Source organism: Erpetoichthys calabaricus, chromosome 2 (assembly GCF_900747795.2).
Source record: "Erpetoichthys calabaricus chromosome 2, fErpCal1.3, whole genome shotgun sequence".
NCBI lineage: Eukaryota > Metazoa > Chordata > Cladistia > Polypteriformes > Polypteridae > Erpetoichthys > Erpetoichthys calabaricus.
This window is the reverse complement of record NC_041395.2, coordinates 119,319,421-119,339,446: the sequence shown is the minus strand read 5'-3', so window position 1 is coordinate 119,339,446 and position 20,026 is coordinate 119,319,421. Positions and strand designations below refer to the sequence as shown.

The following is a 20,026-nucleotide window of genomic DNA, read 5'->3' as shown; positions in this document are numbered from 1 at the left end:
TATAATGTTAAATATTAACGTTTACCCCCCGGGTGGAATTAAAGAGTCGCATAGTTTGGGGGAGGAACGATCTCCTCAATCTGTCTGTGGAGCAGGACAGTGACAGCAGTCTGTCGCTGAAGCTGCTCTTCTGTCTGGAGATGATACTATTTAGTGGATGCAGTGGATTCTCCATAATTGATAGGAGCCTGCTGAGCACCCTTCGCTCTGCCACAGATGTTAAACTGTCCAGCTCCATGCCAACAATAGAGCCTGCCCTCCTCACCAGTTTGTCCAGGCGTGAGGCGTCTTTCCTCTTAATGCTGCCTCCCCAGCACACCACTGCGTAGAAGAGGGCGCTCGCCACAACTGCTTGATAGAACATCTGCAGCATCTTATTGCAGATGTTGAAGGAAGCCAGCCTTCTAAGGAAGTATAACCGGCTCTGTCCTTTCTTGCACAGCACATCAGTATTGGCAGTCCAGTCTAATTTATCATCCAGCTGCACTCCCAGATATTTATAGGTCTGCACCATCTGCACACAGTCACCTTTGATGATCACTGGGTCTGTGAGGGGTCTGGGCCTCCTAAAATCCACCACCAGCTCCTTGGTTTTGCTGGTGTTCAGGTGTAGGTGGTTTGAGTCGCACCATTTAAAATGATCACACCAAAAACATCTGTTTTCCAATATTTACTGTATAAAGTTACAACACCGTACACCAGAACTTTGATGTAAACAAGTTGTTATACACATTTTAAGGAATTTATTGTTAACTTGTTTTTTCTCAGTTTCTCAATGATACAATTAATGATTCCATATTCAAGATGTGGAAGAACACTAATGTAAAATAAATACTTACAAAGTTTCTATGCATATCTGTAAACATACTCCTCCTATTAGACATTAAATCATCCATCAAGGCAAAAGGATTCTGTCCATCAAAAACCTGAAAAAAACAGGCACTTACTTAATTATGTTTCAAACAATAAAAGATATGTTTTAGAAAAGTTTTAACTGAGAAATGTTGTATTACTATGTAAACTGTGGATGTAAGCTTTAATGATATTTTATGTCACAAAATTTTACAATTCAAAAATACTATATTCTTTTTGGATATCTAAATATATGAAGATGTATTGTGATAATGTGTATTCTGTTTGTTTAAACTGGACTAAAATACTCAAAAGGGTGAAATAGCAGTATATTTGTTAATGCAAGCCTATCAAGTTGTGTGTAACTAAATGTGCTGTAACCAAAACAAGAATGGTCAGCTGAAGTTGAAATTTAGGGTGGCTTGATGTCTTGTCAGTCTACTGTGTCACAGGTTTTTGGATTTCCTGTTAAATAAAGAAAACAGCAAGAAAATAGTTAACAAGACAAAGACAATATGCAAGCATGTCAAGAGAGTTTAAATACAAGTTACAGCTAACACTACTAACATGATGAGCCATGTACAGCTCCATCACAGTGACAACTACAGTATAAGTCCCACCAGCAAAGAATCAAAGGTCTAAAGGCCAAGGAACTCTGATGAATTTATTTGCCACCCCACTTCCACAGTCCAGTGCAAACGCCTAAGAAACAACATTTATTGGTATCTTTATTGCAAAGGATTCAAGGTTATTTTCTGTGATTCAGAGTACAGGGTTTCAACTATACGTGAACATACTATAGACTAAGTGCAGCACTCCCTCTTGTTCCTAATTTACTGGCAATAATTTGACTCACCCTGTACAAAGAGGCTAAGATGAGTATTAGGGAAACCCTGAAAGAAGCCGACAACATCTGAATTACTACCGATGGCTGGCCCACCAGGGCAAACTAGAGTTCTATCACAATCAAATCCCATACCATCACCAGCAAACAGAGTTTGGTGCCTCAAACTCTGCCTCATTTTGAAACCCACAGTGGAAGCAACACTGCTGAGCTGCTGAATTTGGATGTTTTTGAGTGGGGGCTTAAAAAAGTTAATTGTGGGAGCTTGAAAGTGTTAATTGAAACATTATGAACACAACATGGTTTTACCCTCACATCAGAATTCATACTCGGAATTGGACTACCCAAGTGGTATAGGATGTTGCTTATTTCCATTGGTACCCCAATAATACTGCTGTGTTTGCCACCAGACAGAAATTACTGGGCCTTCCATCACATACACTGTTAGTTATTCCCCGTCATAAAAATGAAACAGAACACTGGAAATGCTCATTTCCTATACCGAGCAGTAAGCCAAGATAGAAACAGCCCTTACAAGCCCAGCGGTACATGGTACCAGCATTAGGGATGGACATCATACAACTGCTTAAACTTATGAAGAAAATACAGTCACCACAATGCCAGAAAATCAACATTTCCCCATGTACCTTTCACTGTACCCAGAAGAACATGAATGAACAAAGCACTGTACCAAAGGGTATATTCAACCATTATGGCTAACATAAAGAGGGCCATTCTGAAAGACCTCATGGACAGGGCAGTGGAACTTTGGGGATGAATGGAAGATTTCAAACTCTGCCACATCTGGACCCTAGCCAAAGGAATGCTGTCTTCAACAAAATAAAGGAAAAGCAGAGCAGCAGTAGTGCACAGATCTCTGTGTGTACATGCTTATGCCTATGTTCTCAAGTCAAAATTATATTTTGTAAAATACTAGTAGTGCTACTCACAAAAACTTATGACACACAAAGCAAACTAATGTCAGTTCACATAATGATATGTAATGGAACTGATGTTAATTACATATTACATTTTTGATATCTCATGACTTCTGACCAGTTTCAAGTTGTTTCTCTCTAGTGTGACAGATGGCCAGGACCATTGCATGGCCGGAACACCAGCTGGGTGGAAGGATAGTATCATCCCTGAGATGCTAGAGGGCAGCCCCCTGGGTTGCTAATACACCATGGGTCCCTGCAGGGCTCTGTGGGTGCCTCCAGGGAGTGCTGCAGCTACAGCTGAACCCTTTGGGGCACCACTTCTGCCACACTCGGATGTGCATCCGGAAGAAGGTCAAGGAAAACTTCAGGCACTTCAAGGTGCATTACAAAAGAAACTGTTTCACCATCAGTCAGTGAGTCAGAGTTGGGAGGTGGAGGACAAAGCTTGCGGGAGGAGGAGTGCAGACTGAGAGAAAGACCAAAGAAGAAAGGACTGTGTGTTATTTGGTGCTTTGTACTGTGTTGATGTTTAGGGGGGACAAAAGAAAAACACTTCCCCACTTTAATAAAAGGTATGCAATTTGGCAAGACTTGTGTCTCAGCCTGTCTGTGTTGGGGTTTGGGGAGTGTTACGCCCCCTGGTGGTCCACACTTGTCAAAGATTTCACATACTGTATATTAAAAATATAACTGCAAATAGTCATTATTTTTATATTAAAAAACTTGGCCTTGTAACCTCTGCTATTTGTAGATTGAGAAACACTGGGAACATAAGAAAGTAAAGAGAGTAAAGGCACTGAAGTAGATGGAGCAGAACAGCTTGTTAAAACTGCTGACAGGCACAGTACATTAGTGCTGGAATAATTGCCTCCCAAGATCTTGGCAGTGAAATTTCTCCTTGGAGATTATTTCACACTGAGTCTGTGACACAACCCAGGAGTGGGATAAAGCAAGAAATTGAGATGTACCAAAAAGAGTCCCCTTTTGCACTACCTGTCCGCTGAAATGCTGGAAAGAAAATGCACTGAAGTATCCACTGCTTTCCTCATTGACCAAAACAGATCTCTCAACTCCAGCAACCTCTTTCCAAGTGAATGGTTGTTTTTTTTGTGTGCATTGTGAAGGTTACTACCTGAAAATGTGAATAAGTTTGTATGCTTATATGAAAATGTATTTTATAATAATAATTCTTTGCATTTATATAGCGCTTTTCTCACTACTCAAAGCGCTCAGCAATTGCAGGTTAAGGGCCTTGCTCTTAAGTATATTAATCATAAATTAATTGTTCCTTTGAGATAATATTAAACAAAAACTTTTCAATCACAGCTTGTCTTAATTTAGAATTTGTTTAAAATATCACGAGGGTATAGAATCACGGACCCAGGATCATAAATGAAATCAAATTGCATTGTTAAACTCAGCCACAACATGTCCTAAATTTTGTTTAGTTTGGAGATATAGACATATTATATATTAAATATACACACACACATCTTTAGTCAAGACTACAAATGGTGGCTTTACCAGTAAATCCAGAACTATGGGCTGAACAGGAAAGATGTCAATAAAACCCAAATGTATTTCAAATATGTTATTAACTAACAGCTTTAAAGAAGTTAAAAGGTAAGCCTTGAACCGGTCACGTAACACAGATTATATATGAAAGGGCAGAACAGGCTTTTTTTTCCTAGGAGACTGTGTTCCTTTAATATGGATAGTGACATCCTTCATCTCTTCTACAACTCTGTTGTGCTAGTGCAATTTTCAACACTGTGGTGTGGTTGGGCAATAATGTAACTTCAAGAGGCTTAACAAATCAAGAAAATAATTAAAAGGGTAGGTTCAGTTATGGGAGGCACTCTGGACCTCCTGGATACTGCACATCTCCTCTCTGACACACTAACACTGAGGAATTTCAGCCAACAAATTATTCAGCAGAAGTGTGTCAAGGAACGCTACTGGGGCTCCTTAATATCAACAGCAATACTCCTGCATAATGCCTCATTGTATTTTTTAATTTTTTTCCTTTTAAATCATTCTAGTGTGTGCATACATATGTATTTATGTATGTATGTATGTATTTATTCATTCAAAGAGCTTCTGTAAAAAGTCAAATTTCTCCCTGGGAATAAATAAAGTTCTATCTATTTCGGCATGCTTAACTAGATATTCAAGTAATAAATTGCTTTAACATTTAGTTATTAAAATTCCACATGAATGCCTTGCTTTTACAGCAAATTTTTAAAATAGAAATTAAAATAGGAAGCAAAATTAGCAACAGTAATGCTTTTTAGTTTTCACGGCTGTTGAAAGATTTTAAATATGGTATATACTTGCGGATAAGCCGATTCCTTGAATTTTTAATCAAAATACCATGAGGTATGCATTGCCAATGGATAAGTCAAATGTGAAAATTTTAAATGGGGTCAGTTCATTATTTTTTAAAGTAACAAGAAGTCTAATGCAAAACCTATTTTACTGAAGTAAAAATAACTAAAATACCTAAGTTACCTAAAAAAAAGATACATGTTACTATGGAGGCTTAAACAAAAAAAAAAACTGTATTATTCTGCACAAGTATTGCCTTTTAAAGACATGGCCTATACAGTAGCTGTGGAACATCATGAATATATGCATTCTGGCTATTTGATGACAGCTAGTGAGGAAGAAGTTAATTTCTTACATAGTAATCAAGTAAAAAAATGTTATGCAGTAGGTATACTGATGGATAAATTTAATCCTTTCAATTTCAAGATAATGCTACATGCAATCCTCTAATGGTAGGCATACATTATGTGATTCTAGCATGACTAAGTCTAATTTCAGTCGACAACTCACTTTAGGACTTAGCCCAAAATTCATCTTCATCGACCATGGTTTCACATGCAGTATGAGAGGGGCTGTGACACCCAACTGCATCTTTTGATTGAGCTGTTGTACAATTGGAAGAATTTCTGTCATATCAGAATTTTTTGTCGGCTGTCATGTAGTGTGAGCAGTCTCATGACCTCATTTTCTGATGTCGCTATAAAATTGTACACTGGGTATTACCATTGTCATGCTCATTTTCATATTTTTGTTTTTCAAAAATCTAAATATCATATAGCAACACACATACAACTAAATGGCCAATGACAAAAGCATCTTAGGAAACCTTTATTGGAAGAACCTGACAAAAAAAACACACAAACATACACAATAGTGAATTACTTAAGATTTTAAGAACCTTTATTCTCTCTGTAAAACAGACAGAATACATTGTCATGATTTTTCAAATTTGTTGTGTTACAACAATAATTAACATCTGAGTTGCACAGCTTTCATATGGCTTTGCTTTTATCCAGTTGTTCTTTACTGACACACCACTTGAATCGGTAGTAAGTCCACACATCTGATTTAAGTGAAAGAGAACACACCATTTTATGTGCCATAGTAATGTGCTTTTCCCATAGAAAGCCTTAACAGGCGCATTAACAGGAGCATTAGCGCCTTCTACTGGATCAGATGCCAAAAATGAAGCAAAAACCTACTTATAGTAATTGAGCAAGATAGAGATTAATGATATTGATCTTGAGACTTTAAGATTCGATATTAAATTGTTTAAATGAAAAAAATAATTAATTGTAAAATCGATATTTTTATCCAGGCCTAGTCAGGAACACAGATCTTTCTTTGTTGACATCTAGAGAAGTTTATGGAATGCGTAAGACTGTCCATTGGAGCCATGTACATGTATCACTGAGCAACTGGATCAAATATGTATGTAAAGTTTCAGCATACAAACAACTGGAAACTCTATTGTGCACTGTAAGTAGCCATTTACCCACAATTTCTAAAAATGGCACAGTGCATTTGTGGTATAAAAGAAACCTATAAATTAGGTATCAGTCTAGTTTTAATCTAGATATTTGCTATACATATTATAAATGATCTGGTGGTGCAGCAGCTAGTGCTCATACTGCAAATCATTGGGGACTTGAATTTGAGGATGGAAAAAGGGGACAGAGTATATTTACTTCACCACAAATGAATGAGTAAACATTTTTATACAACACATGAAAATGATCAGATCTGTTATTCTTTCTGGTCAGTTTCATGAAGGTTACTTAGTATTCAATAACAAGCGAGGCTCAGTAAAATGTTCAGTTTTTCATACAAAAGAAGAAAAAATGTAAAGTAAAGCAGTTTGTAATGAATTACATTTTATAATACAGTATGAAACGTTGTAACATATTTATTTTTGTTTAAGTAATGAGTAATACAACTAATTTTAAAAGTAACCCATAATACAGTGACTCAGCTATGAACTATCGTGCATGCAGCAGTGCAGCACCGAGATGAGGTAGGCAGATGACAGCATAAGACAGCTATACAAGTGAAGACCGCCAGCAGAAACGATGGTGAAGAATGGACAGTCGGCACAAACCAATTAGCAAATGGAGATGCCCACACGGAGTAGAATAAGAGAGGGTGGTGAACTTGAAGCAGGAGCATGGTAACTTGGTTGAAGTGTCGTTTCACCAAAAAATTGTCGAGAAAGAGTTAAACAGAATGATAAGCAATGTCATCTGGATTAGAGAAGAGGCCAAGAGCAATGTTGTGAGAGAGTGGTTTTGGAAAAGATGCTTGATTTTGTCTGACATGTAATAATGGTCCTTCTAATAGGAACTTACAGAAACCACTGCAGCTACAGTAGGTAAAGGTGTTCCCCATGACTAGAACAATGGGGAAAACTGTATATACGGGGAAGACTATATATAGCTCAATGTCATTTCTTTAGAATGAGTTCTGTCATGCACCATCTTTGTGTCTTCCCCGGTTTTGAAATTCCACCCCTTTGGTAGAACTGCCAAAATAAAGTATCCCTGCAGCCTTCTATGTTGGCTCCAAAGTTGTCTAATAAGCATTACTTACAAATTGAGCTCTATAATTCTTGCAGTGTTTATGAATATTTTCTGATTTCTGTGAACTTTCCTTTACCTTATACAGTATACAGAATGAGAGAAAACAGTTTGGGTCAGTTACAGTGTGCTATACACTTGGGATAATCCTGTATTGATCTGGTTTTAGTATTTACGGTAACAGTCCTTTTTGGTTTTAATGCTGTTGCAGTGTGCCCAAAAGCTGCAGATCCTGTTGCAACAGACCAAAACTTAAGACTGATTGCAGTTGCAGTATGTTTCATGGAGTTGGAGCAGGGGAACAAAGTTGCAGACTAAGACCGGGTTAATACTTCATGCAATGTGACACATGCTCCAGTGGACGCTACTGCTACGCAAGCGCTGTACTGTTTATACTTGCACTTGTACTTTACATAAATCTGGAAGCTTCCACCAGGTGGAAGAGTGAGATATCATCACGGTAAGAAAACGTTTGGCTTCGCTGTGTTGTGAATTTCCCGAAACATTCATTAAATTCCAAGGACACCTTGCCACAATATCTCTGAAAAGGATGTTTAATGATTACAGCCATCAACCCAGGAATGCGCCCATTCCAGCAAGCACTGGGCGCAAGACAGAAACAAAATCCCTGGACAGGGCATCAGCTCATCACAAACTGAACACAAGCATACAACACACTAGTGTTATTTTAGCATCACGGAGTCCGCAAAACTTCATGTCTTTGGAAGGAAACCGGAGCACACTGTGGAAACTGACAAGGAAAATATGAAAACACCAGGCAGGAAACACCAGGGTCGTGACTCCCTGTGAGGCAGCAGCGCTACCGATCTGCCAAAGTGCCGCCCCCACATGTGTCATTATTAGCAGTATTCATTACTTAAATTAACGATTTATCTGTAAAATGTAATATACATAGTTTAATGCATTTCATCATGAAAGTGATATCAAGTATAAATCTAGGGTTCTAAATGTGCAGAGAGTTGGAATATTATAAATTTAATGTGTTCTGTGTGGCAATTAACAACTGGGTCAGTTTTAAGATGATGTTTATGAAGGTCTACTTCAATGATAAAATAAACTATGAGATGAAAGTGGACATTTCAAAATTTAAGCTGAAATTTCCAGTTTAATTACAAACTACATCTTTTCACTGTGTCCCTAACTTTTTTTTTTCTCTGTGGCTCAAATATGCCGTATATTCTGATGCTGTTGTGAAGGTACCAAAAAAAAAAAAAAAAAAAAGACAGCACAGAAAATGGTATGTGAGGTCTTTAAAATGTATCGTGTCAGCATTTTGCTTCACCACATCGAACCAGTCATCAAACATCAAAGTATGCACATTGGTCCTATACGATCTGCAAAGTGGCTTTATGTCACGTGTAGACAGTAAACAGAGACTCTGACATCACATTCTGACTTTATTACACTGCGCCCCCCAATTTTTTGCTGGTACTGCAACTCGCGCACACGTTGCGTTAATTTCTGAGGACGCGTTTAGAGAATGCTTCAAATGAACGCTGGGAACGCATAGCCACCATGATGCGTACACTTTCCGAGCATGAAGTATAAACCGGCCCTAACTTAGATCTTGTCATGATCAAATTTAATGGAATAAGTATGGTGGATAATTTTGGAAAATTAATTTTGCACGCACCACACACACTGTTACAGATATGAAAATGCACAGAAATGTCACGAAAGTATTTATTTTGCATACTATATGAAACAAAAAATATGGATAACTATACATTTAACCATTAATCTTTGGGTGCTCCTGATGTGTTACAAATTTTTCATGATTTCTTAATTGAACATTTGGGTCCTGATCAGAGCATAGATCACTATGTCTTTAGCTTTGCTGACAGTAAGAAAATTCTTTTAATGGGACAAGCTGGGCGCATAATGAATGACAACTCTTCTGTTATCCGAATAATTAGGAAATGAGTTACAGCGTGAGAATTATGGTTCAAATACAATTGTATAACGTGTAGAGTTCCTCTTGCCATCATTATTTTCCATACAGGGATTTTAGGGCCTTTTCATGCGACTGACACGAACAATTTAAAAAAAAAAAAAAAAAGCTGTGGCTCACAGATAAGCAGAACACAATTTTTGGGTCTATACTGGATCCTAAAATAAACTGGCTTATCCATGAGTATATACAGTGTTATTCTTCGGAAGAAGTCAAGACAAGCCTTGAATGAACTGCAGAATCACAAGAATCAGGTGTACTAAAAATACACAATACTGTAAGTAAAAGCCTTTAGGTCTATGGTCCCAGAACCTGAAACAGATCCACCTGACAATCTTAAAGATAGACACATCAGTGTCATCCCTTAAACCAATGGATAAGACTCATTATTAAAGTGGATAAATCTGTAAAGAAGGTAGCATGTACATAACTTTAAATGTCTCAGGCATACATCGTAGAACAGAATTAGGACAGTTTGTGAGTTTATCTAAAGTTAACATCACTGAAACATTGAATCACAAAATGAATAAATTCTAAAACATAAAAATATTGTATATGACACAAGAATTAGGATAATATCATAACTTGGGTTCCTGGCAATTCAAGTGCTAACCGGTATTAATAAATAATTAAAAATATGACTGTTAACTACAAAAAGTTGCTTCAGTTTACAATTCATTGACCATGTTGAGTTCTTTTTAAAAAGTATTCACATTTTTTGAATCTGTATACCTGTGAAAAGTTTCATACTTTTTGGCTCAGTGACTATTAATTGAGTCGACATACGCTGGCAGGACTTCCCTGGTGTATTATTTTTGAAATAAATAGAAAGCAAGAAATATTTAAATAAAGAGGGTATTCAAACAAACAAATTTGCAACAATGATTTTTATAGAATACTAGGGGGCTCTGCCCCCTGCTCGCCAACCCCTGTGTTTGGTTAATCCATCCATCCATCATCCAACCTGCTATATCCTAACTACAGGGTCATTGGGGTCTACTGGAGCCAATCCCAGCCAACACAGGGCGCAAGGCAGGAAACAAACCCCGGGCAGGGCGCTAGCCAATCGCAGGGCTCGCACACACACACACCAAGCACACACTAGGGACAATTCAGAATTGTCAATCCACCCAACCTTCCTTTTTTTTTGGACTGTGGGAAGAAGCATCCGGAGGAAAGCCACGCAGACACGGGCAGAACATGCACACCCCACGCAGGGAGGACCAGTGAAGCGAACCCAGGTCTCCTAACAGCTAGGCAGCAGCGCTACTCACTGCACCACCGTGCCGCCGTTTGGTTAATCGGATATACAATTTTAAAAGCTTTTTTTTTTTCTTTGGAATTGTTTCAGTTTCATTAGTTGCACTTTTTACTTTAAAGGTTTATTAAAAACAATATATGGAATTACCTTTTCTTCAAGATCGCATTGAATTTTGAATCCGTTTTTGGAGATACATTGTGACAACGCAATGTATAATCGCCCATGAGTGAATATTGTTTCTGTTTCTCTAATAAATAATCCGATGTTTTCTAATGGTTGTCCCTTTGATTTTTTAATTGTCATAGCAAAAGCTATTCTCACGGTAAACTGTAAACATTTTAATACGAATGGCATATCACGATCTCCTTTGGTGTCTAATGTTATTTGTGGAATATATACATCACCTTACTTGTTGCCTGTTAAAATTTGCATCGCTTCTCCGTCATCATAAATATACACCTGACCGAATTGTGTATTCTTTTAAATTAAACTTGTCGTTGCTTTAAATGTTGTTGGACGACCTTGCTTTGTCCTACTATTTTTTCAATTACACCTGGCTCTGATGATTAATTACCTTTTGTTTGCACTAATGAGATCTTTACTATCTTTTTTTTTTTATACTGTAGCGACTGACATAATAAAGTATCACAAAAGTTTTACTTGAACAATCGCCGACTTCGTAACCCCAAACACAACTGTCTAGCACCCTCTCCGACCCCTCCTCACCCGGGTCTCGCCTCCCCCTTACCGCATCAATCAGTACCCCACTATCAGTCTTCCGTGCTGTACTCCACCCCCCTCAATCGGACGTATCAGTCACTTAAAACAAAAAAGGCTTCAACCTGCTGGCGAGCTGCCTGTTCTGCTTGTCGCATGTCGTTGTTTTAAGAGCTGGGAGCACATTATACGTGTCTGCCAAAAGCAATCCAACAACTGCTTAGTTGGAGGTCTGTGGACTTGTTTTAAATGATGGCTCACTGACTTATCTCGCGTGACATTGTAAAAACAATAATTGTCTTTTATTTCCAGCCCGGGTGTGGTTAAATCTCTTTCTTGCAGGACGTATAACGCTGCTGCCGTTTATGAAGTTATAATCTTTTAATTCTGAGCCCTATTGGACGTGCTTTGTTTTCAATTCCACTTGTTCTGGGCTGATTATCACTTTCCTTATTTTCTAAATTTGCACCTAGATTATTGTTTTTCTTTTTAGCATTTTTTTCTCTCCACCACATTTGGGTCTCTTTTCTCTGCGCTTTTCTTTCGTCTTTGTTTAGTCGTCGATGTTTCATTTCTACCCTATTCATTTCATTTCTACCGTATTGACCTTATACACTTCATATGCACTGAGAGCCATGGAGCTGTGTGTGCTGCGTGACTGCCTTTACACTACTAATTTTTTTTTCTGCCCGTTGTCTTATCTTGTAAGTAGGGCATGTCTTGCACTGTGGCAAGTGTCTTTGGTCTCACGGGTCTTTAAAATTGTCTTTCGAGAGGATCACGTATCGTAGCCTTGCTTTTGCTTTGCTTTCCAGGATTTCCTTTTATAACAGAGAGATTGTTTTAGAATAATGATGTATATTTGATTAAATAAAAAGTTATAAAGTCACATAATTAAAGTAAATTCAGAAGAAGTGTAAGAAAAGTGTACTAACATTTTTGCCTTGCAGTTACAATTTCTTACTTTAAGAAGATCATGAGAGCAGCCAAAATCAACATAACATGGACCAATAATAAATAGTTATAACTAAACCAAGGAAAATCTAGTTGAAAGGCAGACTTTCAATATTACCATTGCACCCGTGACAAGTTAAAAGTACAGTAATGCATATTTAGTATTCATACAGTAAAATCCTTCCAAATCAGGCAAATATCAAGCAAATATATTATAAAGTACATATCACAAATTCTCTTAAACTCAGAATAACTCCTTGTGTATACATGACCTGATGGCTGAAAGTAAACTGAATGTGGTTATACAGCTTGTACAAGTATCAATTCCACTGAGGGCAAGCTGTAACTAAAAATACTTCCACCAAATCTTGCAACAGACTGTATTCATGTTGTTGCCCTGGATACACAGAAAACTCCATGAAAACATTCACACTCAACACAAGCTGCTTAGAAATGTACTGCAGGACTGGCTAACTCATTGTTCATTTGGAAGAAAAATATATCTATATCTGAATAAAAACACCTGAACACTATAAGGGCATTTTATGTCTTTAATTCTAAAACTGAAATATTGCTTCTAGAATGTAATTTTAATGGCAAAGATGGTGTCATATTGGTAACTTAAACTGTCATAGCATTTACTGTTTCAAAAAATCACTTCAGAATGTACTATAATGTTTTTTAAAGTTGAATTGCTAAATTTTAATTGTTATATCTATCAGGTTTACATCGTTCATCTCCACTCTAGATTCTCAGCTTCCTTCTGTGAAAAAAGGTCACCATTCCATGTAAAGGCTGGCATTCGATGAAAGCAATTAGACAGGATACAAATATAGCCAGAGAGTGGGTGTAGTTTTAACACGTTGTAGCTGATTAAACTATGATTCTTTGACTTTCAAAGCAAAGCCAGCTATTCTCTGAAGATTAGAATTTAAGGTGCACAAGTTTAGATCTTTTCTTACATAACTCTGCCACTGATAAATAAAAATCTAGAAATAAGTAACAGGTGTAATAGAAATTATCTTAAAATAGAATAAAAATGCTGTATTTATAAATTGGGTCTTTAAAAAAAAATCCAACAAAATAACCTTAAGGTAAGTAAATACTACACTTAAACTCAAAAAAGAAGTAGTCTTGAATATGTGGACATTTAATAATCAATGGCCAAAATTTCCTAATAATACCTTACATTAAATGTTCTGGTTCTCTGTGGTTTTTCATCTAAGAGGTGAGAAAAACTCTCACATTCAGGAATTTTGGTGTCAGACTTTGCCAAGATAACAGTCTATAAACTACTGACAAGTTTTGACCTAGTGATTATATTTAATTTACATTATGAAACATATACAGCAGTGAGATGATAACATTTTCATACAAGTACACCTATTTGCTGTGGACATTAACACACTCTTGTTAATTGAGTCCTATTACTTCAAACTTTTTTAGGAGTCACACTCTCTGCTAGATTCCATAGATATTATGTAACTCCCTTTATGTTGCTCTACTTAGCTTTATTCACACACTTTTGCCATTAAGTATCTGCACACCAATTCATTCCCTTCAATATGTATCATGAATGTAAGATGTTATTTTGGCTATACCACCAAGCCGACTGACTTAGCGTCATAAACTATTTAAGTAGATTATTAATGTCAGCTGCATAATATCCTGCAGATTCATGACAACATTTCGATTAAAGCTTTCTGTAAGTCCAGTAGTAGTAAATGACTGACTCTGCATACTTTATAAAAACCTGCCAAAGAGATGTAAAATATTACATCCCACATACAGTACCCTCTGTTATTTAACAAGCATTTATCCAAATCCTCACTTGTCCAGCCAGGTGTTTGTAAAAGAAATAAAGGTAATTACATAAAGTTTTCATTAGGTTGCCATGTATATCAGTGGGGTTGAAGATCTGATTTATTTTTGTGCATGCATTTCACCTCTAAAACTTTTTAGTATTTGGGGAGGCAACTGAATTTGAGCCTGTCTGCTTAGACATTCACATTCTCCTGAAGTTCATTGTCATCATGCCAGCTGTTGATATACCCTGTTTAGTGTGTGCACTGCCTTGCTCAAGACAATTAATTTAGGTATACAAACAATACAGAGTTGAATTTTAAACGTTATCTCAACCACATATTAAACAGAAATAACAGCAACAAAAAATTTAAATTAAAGTGAAAGACAACACAAATGGTAAAGTAAATGTCTTAGGCAGAAGAAACACTTTACAATTTGTACGAGTCAAACTTTCACTATCCTTCTGTTATAAAGCAGTCAGTCCACAAGACAAAGTGTGATATCATATTCTTTCATCAGGATCACAACTGACAGTCCAGCAAAATGTACATGAATTATGAATGAGTGACATTTGCTATTCTTTGTATAAAACCTGTAAAGTCAATACTCTTGAGAAGATGTGCTTACCCTATGATTGTCTCTCAAGGCCACACTGGAACCATGAAAATCTCTGCCTCGTTCTCTCCCATTTGTAATGCTGAGAAATGGGTCACGCCCAAATGGATCTGAAAAGCTTCTCATCATCTGGTGCATATGTTCACTGTGAGCTCGAAAGGGATCCCTATAAATTAAAATAAAAACACACATGCACATTATTAAGTACTGGACAAAATGTTTTCATTGCACAAAATGTAATGGTGAACGATTAAGATTGTAAATACTTAGAGACTGTGTATTGAGTAAGGAGGGGTCACATTGAGTTTAACATTATAAATGAAGGGCCAAAATATGAATGTTTGCAACACAAAATTAGATCTATAGCAAGTGGTAATGATAGCATTTGACACAAGTAATGTGCTATAGTCTAAATTCTCTTGAAAAATTGTTAATCTTGTAAGGTTTTACACAACTGGATTAGCCTCACATGGTAAAAAATTCTGTCAAAGGGCAATGCATGGTTAAAGCATGTCTTATTCATATAGCTTTCCTGTTTTTCGTTTTCAAGAAAAAATAAATTGTTATATAACTTGAGGCACAGGCGTAAGCTTTAACAGCTACAGTATAATAAACTTCAGTTGTTATTATTTTAGGTTAGCAGTGACAAGGTGAAAAAATACCCAAAAATACTTATTTATTTAACAGAAAACTTACAAAGAAAGGATGATCTTAGAACACAAAATTTCATGTCATGTCACTTTCTAACCCACTTAATCCAGACCAGGGTCGTAGGAATGGGGAGTCATGGAGCCCATTCCAGCTAGAATAGTGTACAAGGCAGGAACAAACACCAGACAGGGTGCCAGTCCACTGCAGGGAGAACACATACACACACGCATGCACTCACTCACTCGCTCCACACACTGGAAGAACATGCAAACTTCTCACAGGTGGACCTGGAATGCAATCCCTGGTCTCCTTTATGTTGTGACACCCACAAAATATCAAAAGAATATATAAACTACAGCAAAGCTTGCTGCCCCACCAAAAAACATGTTTGAACCCATTTGTCTATCTAGTGTTATGACTGGATGTCTAAACAACACTCTCAATTTTTCTTTTTTTTTTACCCATTAAACATGTACCCCTTCTACCTAAAATCTCTTGACCACAATGACCTAACTTCTTCTCATCTGTGAACCCACACATCTATACCTCCTCAAGCTTAAATGCCTCATGATTGAACACAACTTCGGAATTCCATCCAAGGCTCACATCTGGTCCAAGTTTCAGAATTAGGTATGACCCTCTTTAGCCAAAATGAAAAAGTTAGAACTCCATCAATCTGACTCGAATCCTACTGTATCACTTAAGCAACCTGCTCTTCCTCTATATCGGCCATATCGTTAAGTGAATGGCCTTCAGTCATTTCCCAAAGTTATTGTTAAAGGGGAAGGATGCTCCTTTGCTTAGCTAACTAAGGATCTCATACGCCATTATGTCAATTTTTTGGTATGTGTAGAACTTAGTTCAACTTCACCTCCCAACTGATAACACAATTTACAGCAAAGTGAATGCCCACATTTCTGATGTTAAAGAGAATACACACAGGAAGAGCAAATGGTTCAAAGTAGTATGAAGAGTTACTTTTAGCTAATCAAGGAAGAAAGTCTTTCTTCCTGTCTGATGTGCAAAAGTTAGTTTTTAAAAACAAGTTTCTCCTTCCTCCACCACCACCTTCTTCCAACAGTCAGTCACTACAAAACATCCCTACTTCATTAACAACCTCTACCACTTCAACTAGTGTCAGTCTGCTCCAAATGGCTCCTTCCCATTTGAGCAAAGCTGGCAGCACTGTGATGATTATGTTTTTTTGATATTTCCAGTGCCTTCAATCCAACCTAGCCATAATTGTTAAGGGATAAATTCAGAAATATGCAGGTGGATGAGTCTTTGCTCTCCTTAATAATGAACTACTTGTTGAGCAGAGTCAGCAGACCACAGGTTATTGGGGCTGTGAGCAATATTGGAGCACCATAAAGAACAGTCCTGTCTCATTTCCTCTTCACTCTGTAGATCTTGAACCAGCATTCATAACACATGCACTTCAGAAGAAATCGTCCACCAGAAGCTAAGCATGTCTGGGCTGAGCCTGTACTTGGATTGGGAGACTATCTAGAAAAAGCTTGGGTTGCTGCTGGAAGAGCTGTTGGTGTGGAGGCTTCAAGATGGCGCCGACTGGTGTGGCTGGCTGTCTGATCGTCTCGCTAATCTGTTTTATCTTGTTTTTTTGTATTAGTTTATCCCAACGACCACTGTCCTACGATCGTGATTCTTTACTTAACATATTTTCTTGCTTGCTTTCCTCTCAATTTTCATCTCCTGTTGGGATATTATGTGATCCTCCACCTTTGCTTTATTCATCTGCTGACTTCTTCACCTGGACGCCGGTGTTTACCTGTATCAGTGAGCTGAATGCCTCTCGGAGACACAAATGCATCTGCCGCCGACGTGTAAAAAGAGCTGGTATTGCTGTTAAACAATGCCAACTCAAGTCCCAGAGCTTGGTTTCCCGATGCCTGCGAGTTGCCTACGACCCATCTTCTCCTGCACAGGACTCCATCCCTGGTTCATGGCTGCTGGACACAGGATTTAATTTCTCCATTTCAAGGCGGCATCACTTTTCCTCGGTTGGCTCTCGGGGGGTAAACGCTGCTAATCTTCGCACGCTCACCCGTGCTCATCCCACAGCGAGCTCTTCTACTTCTATCAAGGCTGCTCTCTTGAACGTGAGATCAGTGTCTAATAAAACTTTTATTCTGCAATACTTTATTATCTCAAATAATCTGGATTTCTTTTTCATCACTGAGACCTGGATTGTAAATGGTGACTCTTCATGTTTTACTGACTTGGTACCATCAGGTTGTTCATTTTAAACTCTCTTCGTCTGACTCGTTGTGGTGGGGGGCATTGCCACTGTTTTTAAATGTATGTTCTTGTGTCAGAGCCTTACAAAGGGTCCGTTTAGTAGCTTCAAACTGCAACTTTTCGAAGTGTGCAGCTCCCCTTCTTTGTTGTTGTTTAAAACAACATAGGAACGCTGTGGCCAAAGTGCTTTACAATAATAGAATTAAAGAAAAACATACAATTAACATGAATAACATATTAATTGATCTTCTGAGAAGATTCTGCACTAATATGGGTGTACTGGAAAAGGGGATGAAAAGAATATAGGAGTCAGGTAAAGAACTTTGTTTCTTGATGCAAAGACAATTGTCTGCAACTTAACATCAGCAAAAACAAGGAACTGGTTATTGAATTTCCCCATGCCAAAGGGCCTCAATGACAAGTCAATTCTTAGAGGTGGATGTGGAGGTAGGGAACTGTTACAAATACTTGGGGTCCACATCAATGACAGGCAGGGCTAGTCTCCTAACACAGAGGAACTACACAAGTAGGTGCAGAGCAGACTTTTTTTCTTAGGAGACTGTATTCCTTCAATGTGGGTAGAGACACCCTTTATATGTTTTATAACTTTGTGATGGCCAGTGTAATTTTCTATGCTGCAGTGTGTTAGGCTGGAAACATCAATTTAAGAGAGACCCACTGAAATAACAAGATAATTAAAAAGGCTGGCTCAGTTATGGGATTCACTCTCAACCCCCTGGATGTAATAGTGAAGGAGAGAATAAAAATAAAACAGTTTCAACAGAAATTTGTCAGGAATTGTCTTTGGAGCTCATTTATATTTACTGTAATGCAATACACTTTTATAATCTCACTGTGACTGTGGCTTCTCTTTTTACCTTTGGCCATGTCAAATGTTTTCTTTACTTTTAGTTTTCCTTCTTTTTCAGTAATTCTTTTGTCACTTTGTTTATTATGTATGTATTTACTTATATATTGAGCTTCTGTAAAAAGCCAAATTTCCCCCTTGGGACAAATAAATTACTGTCTGTAAAGTTCTATCTAAAAAACTAAAAGGTATTATTATGAATAAACAGAAAATGGTCAGTATAGAGGTGCATTAGTTATCAGTATTTCTACACAGCCCTAGAATCCTGGGTTGGAATCCCAACCCAGTCACATCTAGGAGTTGACTTCCTTATTGTTTTGTCCTTCAAGGTAACTGGGGACTTTAAAAGGACCATTGTAAGAGAATGTGGGCATGAACTTGACTATGCCCTGTAATGGATAGGAATCCTATGCAGTGTGGCTGCCTACCTTGCAGCCTGGTTATGCTCTAGTTCCCTCATGACCCAGTAGTGAATAAGCAAATGGGATCACATTTCAAAGCAAGAAACCATACAAGATAAATACTTGAAAATTGGGAAAAATAATGTCTAATACATTCAAAATACACAACAAATATTGTAAGCACCAATTTACTGTACCTTTAGTACAAAACATTTGCTTAATTAAATAAAAACTTGCAAGAATAACAGGCAACACTTTCCTTAATACATGCACCAAGCAGACTTCAGCTTCTGTGTCTACGAGTGTCTAGAGCAGTGACTTGTAGTTCCACTTCCTGTGGCTCCAGGTTTTTTCCAACCAGTTTTACAATCAGTATGATATTTTAGATTTAATTAATCAACCAGTAGAAAATAGTATTATGATATAATACATATCCAGTTTCAAGTGCAAACTCATTGACTCTGGCTAGCAGGTGTTCCAGCTGTATAGCTTGGTGACGGTGCCACTTGACAATATATGATACTCTGTGCAAAAGGTAATGGATTAACCATTGTAAGCCAATGCCATCAACCATGCTGATTAGAAACATCTTGCTTGATTAAATGATGAACCTAGTATCCAAATAGTTACAATACAGCATCACCATATCTCATCCTAAGTAGGCCGATTTATTATGACCTATGTCCCATTAGGGCATACTGAATATTTATGCTCTTACATTTTAAAAATCACCATAAATAAAGTTAGCAAGAATGTTCAGACTGCTCATTTGTAAATTTTATATAATACAATATAAATCAGATTTTATTTTTTTTCCACACTGGTATTTATTTGCATTTTGTTTATACTCTCTTTTCTGGAACAGGCATTTACCACCCAAGGAATACTTCATTATATATTTTTGATGTTACTTACACTACTGTATATTAAAATTTCACATTACTCATGTCACATAATCCACATGTCAGTTACCCTGTTGAATGC

At 37.4% G+C, this 20,026-nt stretch overlaps 1 protein-coding gene across 1 annotated transcript in view; it reads right to left on the bottom strand.

Annotated features, from left to right (window-relative positions):
- Nucleotides 1–20,026, bottom strand: part of mlf1 (myeloid leukemia factor 1) — a 45,175-nt gene that overhangs the window by 22,022 nt on the left and 3,127 nt on the right. Inside the window, exons 2-3 of the mRNA XM_028794435.2 lie at nucleotides 14,876–15,029; nucleotides 840–926 (exon numbers count right to left, since the gene is read on the bottom strand). Coding sequence (XP_028650268.1) covers nucleotides 840–926; nucleotides 14,876–15,029 — 241 coding nt within the window. The remainder of the gene's footprint in view (nucleotides 1–839; nucleotides 927–14,875; nucleotides 15,030–20,026) is intronic.